Source organism: Cuculus canorus, chromosome 12 (genome assembly GCF_017976375.1).
Source record: "Cuculus canorus isolate bCucCan1 chromosome 12, bCucCan1.pri, whole genome shotgun sequence".
NCBI lineage: Eukaryota > Metazoa > Chordata > Aves > Cuculiformes > Cuculidae > Cuculus > Cuculus canorus.
In genome coordinates this window covers 16,413,983-16,431,990 of record NC_071412.1, presented here as the reverse complement: position 1 = coordinate 16,431,990, position 18,008 = coordinate 16,413,983, and the positions used below count along the sequence as shown (strand labels likewise).

At 46.1% G+C, this 18,008-nt stretch overlaps 2 protein-coding genes across 3 annotated transcripts in view; both read right to left on the bottom strand.

Annotated features, from left to right (window-relative positions):
- BBS4 (Bardet-Biedl syndrome 4) overlaps positions 1 to 14,618 on the bottom strand; it is a 40,835-nt gene extending 26,217 nt beyond the window's left edge. Inside the window, exons 1-2 of one of the 2 annotated variants that reach the window (XM_054077569.1) lie at positions 14,530 to 14,618; positions 12,138 to 12,189 (exon numbers count right to left, since the gene is read on the bottom strand). In XM_054077569.1, the coding sequence (XP_053933544.1) occupies positions 12,138 to 12,189; positions 14,530 to 14,541 (64 nt within the window). In that variant the 5' untranslated portion in view covers positions 14,542 to 14,618. Of the gene's footprint in view, positions 1 to 12,137; positions 12,298 to 14,529 lie in introns of those variants that run through there. The other variant, XM_054077568.1, reaches the window with a different exon arrangement.
- Positions 14,619 to 15,836: 1,218 nt separating this feature from the next.
- ARIH1 (ariadne RBR E3 ubiquitin protein ligase 1) overlaps positions 15,837 to 18,008 on the bottom strand; it is a 58,755-nt gene continuing 56,583 nt past the window's right edge. Inside the window, exon 14 of the mRNA XM_054077428.1 lies at positions 15,837 to 17,716. Within this exon, the coding sequence (XP_053933403.1) occupies positions 17,632 to 17,716 (85 nt within the window). The 3' untranslated portion in view covers positions 15,837 to 17,631. The remainder of the gene's footprint in view (positions 17,717 to 18,008) is intronic.

The window sequence follows — 18,008 nt, the reverse complement described above, 5'->3', positions numbered from 1 at the left end:
GAGATACCTACCCCTTGTGCATTTATCTCCCTTGGGTTTGCTCCCCAGCCTGCCGACAAGGACTGTCCTAGTGCAAGAGGTCACTGCCTTTTCCTGAAGGAAAGGGAAATACAAATCCCCAGCTACCTGGGACTCTGACTCTGGCAGAAGAGAATAAAACATTCTGTGCCTTTCTGAAACAATTCAATTATTTCTGGTCCTAATATCCCTGTATTTTTTTCAAGTTTAATAATTACCCATCGGCCTGAGCTGTGCCATATGGATGGATCCGGCCACGGGGGCTGCTATGAAGGGCAGAACAGAAAGTAGCACCAGCACTATGTCTCAGTCTTTGCAAGTGCGAGGATGATCAGGAACATTGGAAGCTCCATATGGCATACAATGGATTGCAATCCCACACTAATTAGAGCTGGGAACACATACTGCCCCAACCAGCCACACAGAGGTTTCTGCATGGGGAAAGGCCAGCGAACTGGCCTCGCCAGGAGGATCTGGCTGCATTCATCAGGCTGCCCAAATTGTGATTTTCCACTTTTTTCAATACATGAAACTTCAGGGGTTCCTCACATGTACCTGCTGCAGGTACACAGGCACGTTTTGCTTTGTGACCTTTTGCAGAGCCCTAACAAATAACCCAGGCACCACAGGTTAGAAAGCAGCAGTTTATACCGTTCTAGTAGTGGTGAAAAAAAACCAGTTATCTTCTGTAAATCAATCTGCTCAAGGGCCAATACAACAAAATGCAATTATTCAAAAACTTGGCAGTCTAGAGTGAAAGGGGGTTATAACGTGCATAATTATCTTTTGGCCTCTCTTTTCTGGGATTACAAAAGTCTGCTCTCATTAAGCAACTGCACCAAGGAGCCAGGCACCACACATATGATTAAATACCTCAGCTGAGAGACGTGCCAGTTTCTTTTAAGTGTTTTGATTGAATTCAAAAGGGAATCCATCTGACCTCCATCTTCTCGGTGGCCAGTGATTGATTGCACAACCGACTTCCGGCAATGTGATTTTTCTTTCTGACAATGGTCCTCTAAGGAAGCCACTGGAGTGGAAACCCCTACACAATTGGCGTAAGGTGATCGGGTTTGTATCTGTGCAGCGCTAGCATCACTCTTCGCTTTATCCATCCTATTACCAATTTTCTCAGAGGACTGAGAATAAATAATCAGAGTATTCCCTTTGTGTAAACCTCCCTAGGAAATTATTTTGTGCTTGCATCTTCATATTGGGTAATTATAGCTTAGATATGAACTATCAAAAGGGGGGGTTAGACTTAATAAAAGGGTTTTGAAATTGTTGTAGTGTAAAGAGAGAGGATTTGTAGTGTAAAGAGAGAGAGACATTTGCTGACATTATTGCCAGGGCTACGATTATTTCCACTTGCAGAGCTTGAGGAAGGTTTACTGGTGGGCAGATCTGTGGTTACAGCCCAAAATGAAGCTTAGTGCTCTCACAGCCATGTTAAATAAACACTGATAGGGAGGGAAAGGCAAGGATGAAACCAGCTCGGCACATCTCCTTTTTGCCTTGAGCTTCACAAGCTGCCTACGCGAGGAATCACACTACTGCTTGTAAAACTGGTGAAAGAGAGGTACTGAGTATCTTCTTAACAAAAATGACATTAAAATAAGGCACAAACTCAAATAGCTACTATAAACAACATTTCCCTGCCAGGGAATTGTATTTTCCAAAATAAGGTATGAATAACAGAGAGAAGGCATTTTAAAGCTCTAATATCAAGGGGTTTAGATTTAAAAATAACAGATTGCCTTAAGGAGCATCCTACAAATTCTTAGCTAGGCTGGTGCACAGCCAAATTTAACCAAAAACTCTCTTCCTCACTCACAGCCCCTAATGCTTTTACTGAGACTGCAGCAATACAAATAGATTACAGCTCCGAAAGAAAACCAGTGCAGAACATTGGTCTTCCTACGCCCAGATCCATCCTCAGAGTCTAGAAATGGAGACATAATGTATTCAAAACCCTGTAACAATGAAAAACAACTCCAACAACTACCACCCAAAGGAGGCCGTGTGCTATATTTCACTTCTACAAATGTGAGGATACTGGTGTCTGCGTACACAAATACCTGTGAAATGGACATAAAAAAAGAGAAAGCCCTTTACTGCAGCCATTCTCTCGGTTTAATCCCCTTCCCCGTTTTTCCTTTTGCAAATTGCTGCTGCAACACCTTTAAATCAAACAATAAACCCATACAGCTCCGCGTTATTTACAGTCAGCTGGGATTAATAAAATCCATCCCATACAGTTCTGGTGATAGCAAGAAAGCCATAATTCATAGCTGTGATCCTACTACCGTGTAATAACAGCTTCACAAGAGCAGAGAAACTCCATAGCAGCAGCAGATTTAAACAAACAGGGACATTTCTGACTCGGCACCTCCCCCTGCAGGAAACTCAGCCACAGCCATAGAGGAGACTGGAAACTGCCTAAAAGCTGATTTATGCACTAGAGTAAAGGGGAAAAAAAGGCAGCTTCTGTTGGTAGTTTACACTGCATAAATCTGAAAGAGCTGCTCACCCAGACTTCAGTATTTTTCTCTGATTTAGGACAGTGAAAGTTCCAAGTTACTCCAAATAAAAATGTGTTTGTGTCAAAGACAAATGCCTACATTGAGTATTCGCTATAAATGTCTTCTAGCACGTGCCGCTCAAGTTTAACCTTAAGATAAGGTGGGAAGATCTGTAAATAAATACACACTTTTGCCCACTCCAGACTTCCCGGTGCCCAGTGAAGTTCCCAGTATAGAGCCAGCCTGGTTACTGGGGAACCTGTTAAAAAGACCACCCTGCAGTCCTGACTCCACACCACGGGAGGGGTGAATTGGAGACATCAGCACCAATACATTAGCCCCGTCACTATTACACAAAAAAATTGATTCAAAACTAAAATTTTATTCAAGCCAATAATATTGGGGTGAAATTTAGTAATAAATGCATACTTTAAAAAGGAAACTGAAAAAATCTAATCTTCATTTGCTTAAAAAAATCAAAACTGAAAGTCTGTTGCCTCTGCATGAACCAATTCTGGCCATCAACGCTGAGTGCTGAGCAGAAACACGCACTCTGAACAGCAGAAAAAGAACAATCTGAACAAGCTTTTGCTATTTTTGCCTTTAAAAGCTAATGTATTAGAAAGAGGCCAATTCAATCAACAGTTCTCAAATGTCAGATGAATCTGAGATGATCCTCTGAAGATGCAGACTCTATGCATGGAGATATTCAAGGATCCGGCCCCTGACACAACACCCCAACTGTTCTTCTCCATTTAAACATTTTTTTCCAGCTTGATGCCTTGGTAGGCAAAGAGATGGAGCTCCCTCTGAGGGACTTTTTGCTAACACTGTTCCTCAATGCAGAAAGCGGAGCGCAGGATTGCAGAGGGCTTCTCAGTACAACGGCTTCTCTGCTGCACAGGAGGTCTGATACCAACCAGTAACTGCCCACCATATCCTCCCGCAGCAAAGTGGGAATGGAGGATGTTTCCCCATAAACACAGCAACACTGGCTGCAGGCATTCCCAAAATAACCTACGTAACCAGCTTCTCATTAATTCCAGTATCAGGAGCACAGTGGTTTAGGGATTTCTAGTCTAATCCTTCCTTTGGCCTAAATTCTTATGCTTAGGTTTTTTCTGTCCACAGCATGAGGTATTTTACACAGAAATTGAAACTGAAATCATTATAAGGCAGCTGTTAGGAAAAGCTTTCCTCTTCAAATGCAAAATAAAACTACAACAGGGAGAGCACTGCAATCCAGCCCGGACAGGCTTTGAAACTTCCCACTCAATAGGGAGTGGAAGAACCTGGAACCTGTCCTCATTCCATCCACAGCCAAAGAGCAATATTATGTCAGAAAAATATAGAAGTTGGTCTTGCAAATGGTTCAACATCTCCTTCTCCGAGACCCTATTCCTTGAATAGACAAACTTCTTCAGGCTAGTTGTCTCAGGATGAAGTTCTCGATGTTGAATATCTGTCCCAGCATGAACATTTGACTGTGCAGCCTTCACTCTTCCCTACTGCACAAATGTCTTAACGACAGTCTTTAATTACATGATAATTACATAATACACCGGTATTTTCACCAGCTGCCCTGCCTCATCCTAATTATGATGAATATGAAAATGAATCAAGGTCAGACAGTGAATGAAACTGTTGAGAAATATGAATAGTGCAGTGCCTAATCACAGCCTTTCCACAGCGTCTGTTGTACAGCTGGAAACTTCAACGGCAAAGAGGATGGACCCTGGAGGGAGTGAATGAGCAATCTCTTTGTCAAGACGCTGTAAAACTGCTTGTGAGACAAGAAACTTCACTCCAATTTCTGTTATTAAGCTAGAAAAATCAGTTAACCAGGCTTCCTAAAGGCAGCTACTACATGCCTATCCATCATTTCTGGCTGTACATCTTGAAAGACATGAGAGCTGGTGACTCCTGACCATCGGGACAGGCATCAGCAAAGTTCTGGACGTGGACGTGTTGCAACATACACGTTCACTAATTCTGAAAAAGCCAGACCTCAAGTACTGGGGAATTAGTACCTACTTCTGACCTTTACTTCTCCTCACAATTCTTCCAGACAAGCAGGTATTATCTCTGAAGAACCTTTAATGTATGATACAGTGTTTGAGTGGGACATAGAAGAACCTTGCAGCATCAAGGAATCCATTTATGGGATCTGATAGCTGAAGATATACACAACAACTGCCTCTACTCAGAATAATGGAGATACCTTTTCTTTAGAAAGACCTCCGTGAGCTGTTCTATCATTCCTGTGCAACAGGAGATCTGGACTAAAGCCAGCATGTAACTATGTCTCTAAGGACTCCAAGGCTTGAATTCAAGTTGCAGAGACAAAGATAATTCTGACATTCTTGAGTAGGATGCATCTCCCTTAAATGTCTAAAACTGAAGGCATCTAAGTCACTTGCCTTGAGCTGCCTTTATGGTAGAGAAACACACATCCTCAGGGAGTGATGCATCACGTCCCAGGATAGGCAGCTGGGAGAGGTCAGAGGTTTGGCATCAGATGGTTTTCCACAGCCTAAACATGGAGTACACGTGATGTGCCCAGACTTATTGTACACCCAAGATATCTCAAAAAGAGGAATCCCAGCCTTCCTAAATTTGTTACTTAGCATTTTTATAGAATTATTTTTCACTTCCCAATTGGCGAGGCCATGTGTTCTGTAAGCAGCACGCTGACAGACAAATGTGAAGTTGGACGCTGTCAAATACAGAAGAACTCACCTCGCACCAAGGACTTGCACAGCAACTTCAAAAAATACCTTTACCCATTTAAAGGTGCTCCTAAAGTAGATGTTGCAATTGCACAGTTACATCCTCTACATCTGGAACATCAAACTTCACCCACTGCCCCATCCTAACCCTGTGTAATATTTTTCACAAGTATCAGATTATCAAAAGACACAGATTGTCCTCGCTTCCTACAAAAGGTGGCACTTTTAAGGCACTCTTCATTGCCTAATTAAGTTTACAGCAGGCTTAAGAAGCAGATACAGATTTTCCACTTTCCAGAGAGGAAATTACGTAGGCTGACAACACCAAAAGACATGAAGCTGGAACTGAAACCATAGATTTAAAAATCAGCACTAGAACTGTACAGTGATACCAGCCCTGACAGAAAAACACAGTGCTGTGCTGTCTGCAAAGGGCTCCTGTATCCCTCACTCACAGACATTGATGTACACACATGAGGGCAGAGCTGTGCTAGCACAGTCAAACTTCAATATTACCCATTCTTTGCAGTGCAGGGACTACTGGACGGTTATTTTGGGGAGAAGAGGATGAAGGGAAGCATTTCATACAATTTAATTACCAAAAAAAGATAATCCATTTTTTTAATCTCACTATTCCAAAAAGCTGTATCAGATCCTGAACAAAACCACAGTGTTACTACCCACTTACCACAAAGAACTGACAGTATCAAAGTCTCTCACATGAGACAATGATGTAATTACCAACTAATCTATATTATTTAGAAACCATTTTCTTCCCACAAGGCTGTAGGTTCCTATGGGCTAAAAAATCTGGCTTGCACATGGCCAAATGGAAATGAATTGGTAAACATAGATGCCAGGAACTGCATTTGCTTCCCCCACTACACAACATTTCCCCTCACGCCTTTTCTTTCCGCACGTGTAAAAGTATTAATTAATTTAACTCAAGGGGGTTGGTTTTTATCTGGATTTGTCAGGCAGCTTCACTCTTAGAAGTTCAAAGGCAGCTTTGAAGTTGGCTCAAATAATGGATTTATATTGATTTAAGGAAATGGATCAGGAATCCAGAAATGATCAGCTCCGCAAGTGCACAGGGTTGACTCCTCAGGGTACAAAAAGATTCCTGCTCTTCAGAGAGCTCAGGCCATTTAAATCCTTACAGGATCCCTGAAAATATCTGCAAGAGAAGGAGGGATACCCCTCGGTTCATCTATGTGAGCAGGAGCCGGCTGGAGAGACAGATGTACTTTTACAGGACAGATCATCAGAAGCCACTTGCCTACTTCTGCATAATCTCAGTTATTTATTATCCCACAGTCCTGCTCAGATTACTTATCACCATGAGCACTTCCTCCCTAGCACCAGCACCAGACAAAGTCAGCTTTCACGCCCAGCACACCAGCACATGCAGTGATTTTTTTACTGGAACCCACTGCCTACACCCTTGGATTCAAGGATAAACACCCAAGTGAAAAGGATGGCACTGTCAGTATCGGAGCTAAACATCCACGCAGGGTTAACTGGACAAGAACACTTACCACTTGAGAGTATTTCACAATTCAGTCAAACAGAAGAAACTACCCTGGTACAATGCAAACTACTGTGTCATTGTCATCTGCCCAACACCCAGGTTTCTGCATGGGAACAGTGCAGTCACTTGGAGTCACAACGAACACCATTCTCACTACCGCAGAGTTTAAGAACAAAGTACAACCACAGCTTCAAAATACACATTTGCATCACATGCTTCCCTATTTCTGCTGTTAAAAGCCAAATCTAACTAGACTTCGCTATTCCTTACAAAGAGACACATAGCATTTCCGTGTTCATCACCAATGCATCTACTTCATCAGCTGTTGCAATCTCGAGTCCCTAACTAAGATGGTCTTGAAATGGGGAATGCAGAGAGGACTTCAATTCCTCCCTTCCAGTGACTCCCCACTGCCTTACACAGCATTTTTCCCTAGTTATGCTTGTAATTATACAGGACAAGACTGGACGTCACCTAATAAAATGAAGGCTCGCAAGCCTGCAATCACCCAGATGCCTGGTGTATCTTACCAAAGTGCTCTGCGGTGAGGCGCTCAGCATGTCGAAATCCCCAGCAGGCAGATGTGGCCACAAGATGCACCAACATCTCCCTGTTTCTCCCACCCTTCAGTACCATCTTTAGCCACACTCAGACAGGCCATGCAATGCACTGCAATATACCCGTTTCTGTGCTGGTTTTTATTTAACATCTCCAATGTTTTGCTATCTGAAAGCCCCCAACATCCAAAACCTGTCACAGAATATTAGAGCAATCTTGTGGTTGATAAAGGGAAAGAAACAGAGGTTGAAGCGCTTTGCCAAAGGTCACAGTTAACCCAAGGCAGAATTCCTTCCTTCAAACCCCAGAAAAAACATACTTACGAAGCATCCGAAAAACATCCCAGTGCTCATGACTGGGGAGAACACTTAATCCCCACTAATCCCTTTACAATTCACAAGGGAAAGATTTTCGCTTTGAAAATTACCTGCCTGACCCTTCCTTGGGTGAACACAGAGGTGGTAACAACTCAGAATTCTCCTTCTTCTCCATCTAAAGCATTTCCAGCCCACGTTCTTCCCAGTGACTCAAGTGAAATCTATTTTATTTTGCTTCAGTGTATATATTAGAGAATCTATATTTTTAGGAGTCTACCCTGTTATTAAAAAGCCATCACTGTATCTCAGATAATCTGATGTCTAGCATTTGGGTAGAAATCCAAATGCATTTAAAACTGCTCCATTAACCTCTGAACCATTAGCAGATTAAAGTGATCCTGGCACTTCCTTTCTAAATATTTTTTCCACAATAAAGGGAAATAAATTCAAGATGTGTTCCATAAAAATCAACAACATAAGCTGGCAAAGTGCTTCTCTGCTACTGTATTATTAGTTACTATAAAATGACTTGATTGCCCAGCGTGGCCGAAGGGAAGCAGGAAGATGGGAGGCAGCCTGTTTCAACTGAAAACCAGTAAAACATTCCAGAAAATAGCTGATTAATTTAGAATGCAGCAGGAAGATTAAAACTCCATCTCAGCAGGCCGATATTAACTCTACGTCGCTTCAAGGAACAGAGCTCCCTTTATTCTGCCATCAATTGCCTGGGGACAAAATATCAACACAGGGAGAGTTATGGATCTTGATGTGGCAACAAAGGGAATTGATTTTCACAGCAGCTCTCCCCACGGGGGGTAAAGGACAAAATAATGAATAGTTTTAGCTACTAAGGTGTCAGCAGCTGAATAATGGTTGTCACCAAGTGCAGCTACAAGATACTCCAAGGGGCTTGCCTTCCACCAGTCCCTTTAATTGAGATTGCTGGCTGCAGAGATTGTGACCCGGCTGCTGCATACAATGCCTTTCCCAGCACTCCTCCAGTCTGCTCCAGACCCCTCTGTGCTTACTGAATGCTCTTCACCTTCCCTTCAGGCTGCCCTGCCCCAAGACAAACTCTATCAAATCCCAGCCATTCGGGCTTTCACAAGCTAAAAGCCGCATGATGGACCAGCCCTGATTGCAGTAAACTCTACCTCTGAACTCCAACTTATTCTTGTTTAAGAGCCATAAAATCAGGTTGCTAAACACTGCTTCTAGGTTTCCATTTTTCCATTCCTTCCATTTTTTTGAGCATCCACATGAGGAAAGCAACGCAACACTAATGGAGGCTGGCCTAGATGATCTCCAGAGGTTCCTTCCAACCCTGACCATTGCCTTCTTAGGGGAAACCACACAACTCCCAGGCTGCACAGTTTAATCAGATCCAATGGATTCTCATCTGCACCACAAGCCAGACTGAAAACCCAGTCTTCTGGTGTTCTGGTTAAGCAACAGAACTCACATTTGTATTTTGTCATACAAATGACTGCTTGCAAATTTGAGATGACGTCCCAGAAACACACATTTCATACCTTACTCCTACCAGTACAAACACAGACAAGCTGCTACAGTCCAAATGCAGACAGTGGGATGCTTAAGGTCAAGACTCAAGCAATGACTTGATCATACTCCACTACACGTGTGTACAGCAGCACTGTTCAGTTTTTACTATACCTGCTGTATTTGGGAACAAATTCCACCCATAGCAAATTGTCCACAGGAGAGTGTGTTAGAGCATGTGGTCTCTGTATTTCACAGACTGGTTTGTGTTAACCTTTGTTTCAGTATCTCTCTTGCTTTCTACTTGAAAATACAGTACAAATGTAGAGAGGCAAATTGCCACAACAGAAAGTTACCACTCAGTATTTAAAAATGTGAGGTTAAAAGAAGTTTAGCAGCACTCCTCCATTCAAACAGAACTGATGTAGATTTCCCCGGCTCCTTAAAGTGTACCATAATTCTCCTCAGCCAGACTAAACCAGGATGACAGACTACATTAAGATGTTCTAGAAATATCTTATTTAAAGAAAAAGCATGTCGTTGGAAGAACGTGCTGTTCTTTCCTGCCAGTCTCCACAAAAGCATACACATCACTTCCATTCTTTCCGCCTCTCCCTAACATGCCCCAGCATCAGACCCATGCCCACAGGACACTTATATCACTCCCTGATACAAATCTTTTTGCTGCCCTCATTTCCTAGAGATTAACGATCAGGCAGCTCAAATCAGCTTTTGCTCACTGTGCTGAAGGCAAGTCAGTCAAATACAAACAGGCAGAGCACAAAAGCATCCAAGGTGTTTCACTTCAGAGCTCCTGAAGGTGCGCCAGGCACGGAGATGCCTCCCTTTACCTTCCGAGACACTAAACATGATGACAAAAGTCACGGGCTAGGCTATGCTTTTCTTCGCCACAAGGGTTGGATCAGTATAAAAGGGAGATCCAGAGCCACAAATAACTGGATTTCAGTTTACTACTTTCTTCCCTCGGGCACGCAGCCGTGTGAGCACCAATGCCAGATGAAGGAGGTCCTGGAACACTGGCCAGTGATGGAGACAGGCGAATTCTTCAACACAGCCTTTTTCCAGCCTCGGACTTCCAGACTTAAAACCCAGAGGAGAATTGGCAGCCCTTTTTAAAGCAGCACTCAGCTCAGTTTCAGGGCTGTTGATGCAAATGCTGAGTAGGACAGAGAACTCCTCCTCAGCAGCCACAAAAAAAAGCAGCACTTAGTCAAAGATCTGGAGCCGCAGTCCCATTCAGAAAGTTGCAGCTGCCAGAGTTCATTCTCCCCACAATCAATATTAAACCACACACACTTAGAAGCAGGATGGCACTTGACGGAGAGTTTAACAAGCAAGCTGATAGAGGCACAGCAACTCCAACCCAGCACACCTCACAGCTGGTTTGTGGGGTTCGTGGGCCCATCTTTCTTTTTTAGCTATTATATTTGCTCATTAATTATGCAGAGTTGTTTTAACAGAGTTCAGCCCGCCAGGAAAGAGCACTGGAGTGATGGTCCATCTCTTGGCAAACACTCCGATCCCTTTAGAGATGTTTCATTTAGAGAACTAACTGCAAATGCTTGCTGTCCTGTCAAAGCAGAAAGAAGATGCAGTCTCCCAACCTTGCCGGTCAGCGCAAACATCGCAGACGGGACTTGTGCAACGGGGCAGAACAGGGCTCAGGTTCTGTGGATGTGGGGGGATCGGAGTCCTAACCTGTACAGAAAAGGATGAACCACCTCCCTCAGGAGTGAATCAGTGCCTCTGCAGAAGCCACGTCAACTGCTAAGGTAAGAACAACGGTTGCTCCAAGAAAGCCAGCAGTCAAGATAAAAGCAAACTGGGGTTTATTTTCACTTGCACACAGTTCTGATGCAGCAGCAATCATTTCTACATGGCTTCAGTCAAGGTACAAAGGCTTGTATGAGGCTTGGACCTGTGCAAGCCAGCAGCTGTAGCTCTACCAGAACATCAAGCACCAGCTCCAGGACAACCATGTTCTGCCCAAGTGCCGGAACTCTGCTGAATTAAACAGTAAGGGAAAGGGAGGGCAGCTGCTGCCTGGCACTGTATGCATACCGAGGTTCTTGCAGCTTCTCACAGTTCACCCTTATCTGAAGGGACAGGGCGCTTCAGACATGTAAGAAAGGGAAATCCACAAAAATCCCAGACCTAGGGTAGGTGTAGGAGCCTCCACAGTGAGCAGAGAGCCAGGGAGAGGCGCACAGCTCAGCACTACAGAGGACACGTCCATTGTAAGCACTGGGACAAGGCTCACCACCAGGGCAAGGGATGAGGGGAAATCAGGGCTGCAACATCAAAACATGCTGCAGGCTGGAGTGGACCCCTCACAAAACATCAGGCTTTAGGCAGTTTGCACCAACAACTGAAATGGTTCTTGTTCCAGCTCAGAACAACACCTCAGGCTGAGTCAATTAACTCTTAAGTGTGAAAAAGAAAGCCCCAAACTCAAGGAAATTATAGGTAAAACCAGTTACATCCCTGACTGTGTGATCTCATTGCACATCTGTTTTACTTTGAAACTTAGAAAATACAGCACGAAACATGAAGACACGCTGTTAGGCTCCCAGGATCATTTCTACAGCAAGACACTGTTCTGATGGACCTAAAATGAACAAACCCCTCTTATTATTTAGGAAGATAAATGGGTATCAAGCTCATTAGCAGCACAACAAGTATGTAAACAATAGAATCAACAGTGTCTCCAGTTCTAAGTGCACGTGGTGCAGGCAGTAGGTAGAGCGCATCAGCAAGTGACAGCACTGAGTTAGCAATCACACAGACCCAAGCAAAAAGCACTCACAGTGAGCTGCTGACAGCCTAGAGAGTCTTGCCTTTTCCCAGTGGACTTTTATTTCTCACTAGTCAGTTCCACACACTATAGAGAAATGTTAAACATCAACCTGCCCAAGAGACACGATGGTATCTACAAACCAACCTTTTTTAGGCTTGGGTTTTGGAGGTTCTGTTGCCACTGGCATTGAAGAAACCTGAAAAGACAGAAAAGAGGAGTATTCAGTGCACCAGGCAAGGTTTCTGGAAGATCTGTTCAACAAAATAGTGAGAAAGGACAACTGGAAAATCCCAAAAGAGGGCATAAGCCCAGCATCGCTGCTGCTAGACAAACTCTGCCCTGCCAAGCGCTGCTTTTCCCTGGCCACAGCCAGACAGAGATTGCTGTTTGCCACATGGATTAAAGAAACCCACTCATTTTACACCACACTCCTGTTCCACAGGCTCAATGCTGTTCATTAGGATTCCAGAAAGGGAGCATTATGCTGTAGAAAACAAAACTCAAGCATTTAAGATGCTGACTAGAGATTGCCCAGGAAAATGTCAAAACCATCTCATAATAAACCATTTACAACATTAATTAGAACAAAGCAGTTCCTGGGGAACCTCCTGAGTCCGCAAGTGTGGGTGCAGCAATGGGGAACAAACCTCAGCTGCAAACACTGCCCAGAGCTCCTGCACAAGCAGGTTCCCAGTCCATGGGCAAGAGATGCATTTTGTCCTTATTCCTTACTTAGCATCAAACCCCACACCTTCACAGAAGAGAAACATGGTTACACAGGGAAGTGCTTTTATTCTTGGCTTCCAGTTCCTTGAGGAATCAGCATTCCTCACTGCTCTTCCCCAGACACAGCAGAGGGACCTGGGTTGCTCCCCTTTCCTCAATAAACAGATTTCTAAAGGGGAGATTCCATCCGCCCTTGCTCCTTGTAGTGCTTTGCGAACATGTTCTGTTCCTGCTCTCTTCTTTCCCAGAGCAGAGGGCAGCATTGCCTATGGTGCTGGAGACCTGGGAACCCCCTGGGTGCCTCAGAGAGTCAACCATATTCTGGGCTGCATCAAAGCAGTGGGACCAGCAGGGTGAGGGAGGGGATTCTGCCCCTTTGCTCTGCTCTGGTGAGATCTCATCTGGAGCCCTGCATCCAGCTCTGGAGTCCTCAGCACAGGAAGGACACGGAGCTGTTAGGTTAAGTCTAGAGGAGGCCACATGAATGATTATAGGCCTTGAAACATCTCCCCTATGAAGAGAGACCAAAAGAGTTGGGGTTGTTCAGCCTGGGGAAGAGAAGACTCCAAGGAGACCTTATTGCAGCCTTTCAATACTTAAAAGAGGGCTGATAAAAAACATGGGGAAGAACTTTTCAGCAGGGCCTGTAACAATGGGACAAGGGGGCATGATTTTAAACTAAAAAGGAGAGACTTAGACTGGATATTAGGAAGAAATGTTTTTCACTGAGGGCAATGAGGCCCTGGCCCAGGTTGCCCACAGAAGTGGGCAGATGACTGCCCCAATGCTGGAAGTTCAAGGCCAGGTTGGATGGGGCTTTGAGCAACCTGATCCAGGGGGAGGCGTCCCTGCCCGTGGCAAGGGGGTGGAACTGGATGACTTTCATAGTCCCTTCCAACCCAAACCATTCTGTGATTCTATGTGTAAAGGGAAGGCTTTCACCACCTTTGTTCCTTAATTTCTAACATTTTATCCTCTTTTCTGACTGCTGCTGTGACAAGCCGAGTTGATATTCCCAGAGTTATCAAGCTCCCAGACCTCGTTCCTCAGTGCAACACCCAGCCCAAATCCCTCACTTTTTAAACATTTGCACTTTTTCACCCATGCCGTTCCCAGTGTCATCACTCTGCACCGCTAAGCCTTTCATAGAATCATGGATTAATTTGGGTTGGAAGGGACCTCAAAACCCATCCAGTTCCACTCCCCTGCCATGGGCAGGGACACCTCCCACTGGATCAGGGGCTCCAAGCCCCATCCAACCTGGCCTTGAACACCTCCAGGGATGGGGCAGCCACCACTGCTCCGGGCAACCTGGGCCAGAGCCTCCCCACCCTCACAGGAAAACATTTCTTCCTAAGATCTTGTCTCAATCTCCCCTCTTTCAGCTGAAAACCGTTCTTCCTCATCCTGTCCCTGCCCTCCCTGATCCAGAGCCCCTCCCCAGTTTCCCTGGAGCCCCTTCCAGCACTGGAAGCTGCTCCAAGGTCTCCATGAAGCCTTCTCTTCCCCAGGATGAACAACCCCAACTCTCTCAGCCCGTCCTCGTAGCAGAGAGGCTCCAGCCCTCGGACCATCTTTGTGGCCTCCCCTGGACTCGCTCCACCAGTTCCCTGTCCCTCCCGTGCTGAGGGCTCCAGAGCTGGACGCAGGGCTCGAGTCTCGCAGAGGGGCAGATCCCGTCTCTCCCTGCTGCTCCCGCCGCTCAGGACGCGGCCGTTCCCGCCCCACCCCTCTACCCCAGGTGTCTCCAGCCCCTCCCGCCCCGGCAGTGGGCCGAGCAGAGGCCGCGTTCCCCGCCGCAGCCCCTCACCGGCTCCGCCATCCCACCGGCACCGGCCCCGCCGCCGGAAGCACCTCAGGGGGAGAGCGCGGGCTGGCCCCGCCCGCCCCAGAGCCCCGCCCGGCGCCGCGAGCCCCGACCGCCGCGCGCTAAGCCACGCCCACTGCCGCGAGCCCACTCGCCACGCAGGCCCCGCCCATCAGCCTTCAAGCCCCTCCCACCCAGAGCCCCTATTATCATGCAAGTCCCGCCCATCGTCACGAGCACCTCCCGGCCGCGCCGCCGCCACAAGCCCCGCCCACTCCGAGCACCGGGCACGGCTCAAGGGCCGCCCCGCTCGCAGAGTCCAGAGGAGGCTATGGATGCGGTCAGGGGGCTGGAGCAGCGCTGCTGTGAAAACAGGCTGAGAGAGTTGGGGTTGTGCAGCCCGGAGAAGGCCCAGAGGAGACCTTAGAGCAGCTTCCAGTGCTGAAAAGAGCCCGTGAGAAAAATGGGGAAAAAACCTTTTCATCAGGGCCTTTAGCAATAGGACAAGGGGTACGGCTTTAAACTGAAAGATAAGTTTAGGGTATGTATTCTTAATCCATTTTTCACGCTGAGGGCGGGGAGGTTCTGGCCCAGGGTGCCCAGGGCAGTGGTGGCTGCCCCATCCCTGGAGGGGTTCCAGGCCAGGCTGGATGGGGCTCAGAGCCCCTGATCCTGTGTCCAGCCCATGGCAGGCGTTGTTGGGCTGTGTGACCTTCGTGGTCCTTTCCATCCCCAACCATTCCATGATTCTTGCTTAACTTACTGGGGTGCCTGATGGCTTGAGCTGAAGTCTTGAAACAAAGCTTGCTGGAGACGAACAGTCCTTGCAAGGTGTGGAGCCAGTAGAGACTAGTTGGGTTCATCAACAACAGTATTAACCGGGTGAAAAGACCTGGGCTGTAGGCCACGTGTGGAGAATTCAAAGGAAAGTTCAGCTGGAGATCAGCTATTAGATCGCTCAAGGCACCCAAGACCCTTGAGGACCCCTGCCTCAAATAACAGGCCCTGCAGAAGGGGGAGGGGTAGAAATAGTATACCAAGTTCTGGGAATGTCATTAATATGCATGATTATTTTGGAAATGATAATGAATATTCATTTTTTTTCTTGTAATAAAAGAGGAATCAACTGAGGTTCAGGATGCATTGAATGACTTGGAATGATCCCACCCACATTCAGCGCTGTCAATAAAGGAATGCCGGTTCTTAATACAGAAATCGGTATTGAGGAGTTTTTATTTTAGTCCCAATTTTCTGTGACACAGGGATGGGTTTGCTTCCACATGGAGCCTGTCCACAGCCTCTGGAGATGCCCCAGAGCCAGCCTGTGCTTCCCATCACACTCCAGGTGTTCCAAAGCAATGAATACATGGATGAGGTGAGCCAAGGGGAAGCCCAAGTAGCCACTGGCCTCCCACCCCTCCCCAGCCACAAGGAAACCTGGTGGGCTGCAAAATAAGCCCTAGGAGGGAAAAGCAGGGCCAGGGAGAGCGACCAGCATGGCTGGCAGTGCTGTTCAGCAGGAAGGGAACCAACGGGACTGATTTACGTTACAGCCCTGCCTGTGATTTGCCCCTTCGCAAATGTGTTCCCTTGCAGCAGGCAGAGAGCTTGGAGGACGCCAGCCTGGCGAAAAATACCACAGCAGGAATTCCTATACAGGAGTAAATTTAATAAAACCACCACCAATTGTTTACTTTAACATAGCTCTTGTTACAGAAATCATAAAAATGGACTCAGTAGCTAAACTCATTAGTTCTTTCCCCTTTTAATTGAAAAATACCCCACTGATTTCAGCTTCTACTGCGCTAGATGGAGTGTTAGATATTTGCCAGGACAGTATGCCCAAGAACTGAGCCCAAAACAAACAAAGACAATTCCAGCATCTTTCCTTTTCAACATTACGACTCGTTATAATGTAAGTGGAACTGAAACAGCAAGGACCGGTCCGTTTGACAGATGAAAAGGGGAGGGAGAGGAGATCCACAGCTGAAATCTTGTGAGAAGTGGTGCAAAATACCCCTCCTGTTGCTGCCTCAGACTGAAAAATGAAGCTCTAAACACACACACATCCTGTGGGGTCGGAGCGCGTGTCCTGCGTGCGTGGATGGGAACAGCAGAGTGGGGTTTGGGCAGGGAGCAATCTGGGGGCAGAAAAAAAAAACCCAGCAAAGCATCCTGTCTGGAAGCGCACGAGGCAACGCAGAGCGCGGAACACAGCCCCAGGAGCTCTGCGCAACGGGAGGGCTCCAGCGCCTGCAAGGGACACACACAAACCCGGGATGTTAAGAGAAAACTTAACTTCTCTAGTAAAAGCCTTCCAAAGAAAAGAAAATATTCACTAGTGGAGCACACGCTTCCCCCACCCCAGCCCAGGGAAAACAAAACAAAACAAAAAGTTCCAACTGAAAGAAAATGCACAGCAAATAGACATAATCTTGAAGATTTTTAAAGAATAAATATTTTTTGTAATTAAACATTATGCAAACACATGCCACGCTTGCTCTTTGTCCATGCATATGCGCTATATACAACTTTGAAAAATACTGTGTTGTCCTCTTTTTGTTTTAAAAGTCATATACAAAGTTTTTTTTTCCTTGCTGTGTACCCCCCCTCCTTCCCTCCCCAAGGATCACCTTCCCAACGCGCCAATCGACATTCATCCATGTGCTGGGGTGGCAGAGAGGAGGAGGGGGCGGGAGCGCCATCCCCCTGACCAAAGTACACCAAAATGGCTGGGTTGGACATGAAAAGCAGTGTTGAGAAACTGGTTTAAATTTCATCTGTACTACACACAGGAACAGAAAGATAGAAAAGAAAAAGGAGTCGGCTTGGAGAATGAAGCTACGTTACAAGTTAAAGTTGGAGGGTTTCTTTTTTTAGTGCGCCTGTCACACGCTTATTGGCCACCTAGAATACTGTTGTACAATGGTTTATCTACCTTTTTTATTACAATATAATTTACTTAATATTTCTGTTAACAAAACAGAATCCCGGTACTACAGACCAGCAGTGTAACAGGCGTAGCGCCTCGGGTGTGTTTTATTTGAATCGCATGAGCACTCTAGATGGTAAAGGTTTCAGAGTTCGTTTTATGCAGGGCCGAGCTCAGTCCTCGATGTACTCCCACAGGTCCTTCTCGTAGCCTTCGTGCACGTGCTGCAACAAAACCCTTCGTCGGCTCTCGCAGTATCTGCAAAGAGGAACAGCACAGAAAAAGGAGATTAGGAACCACAGCTCAGTCCCAGCATCAGGCGACACAAGCAGACATTGAGCCATGCTTCTGGAAGAGGAGATCTCCTGAGAAAGGACTCGGTAGTTGTAGCCCATTAACACTGCTAATTAAGACTTCAGTTACTCCAGTTGCTCTACTCAAGGTCCCTGGCTGAAAAAACAACATGCCAATTCAGCGTTTCCCACACAGAGGGATCCCCAGAGCCCCTATGACTGAGAAAACTCCATGAAGAACTGAAAGAGGGAGCAGC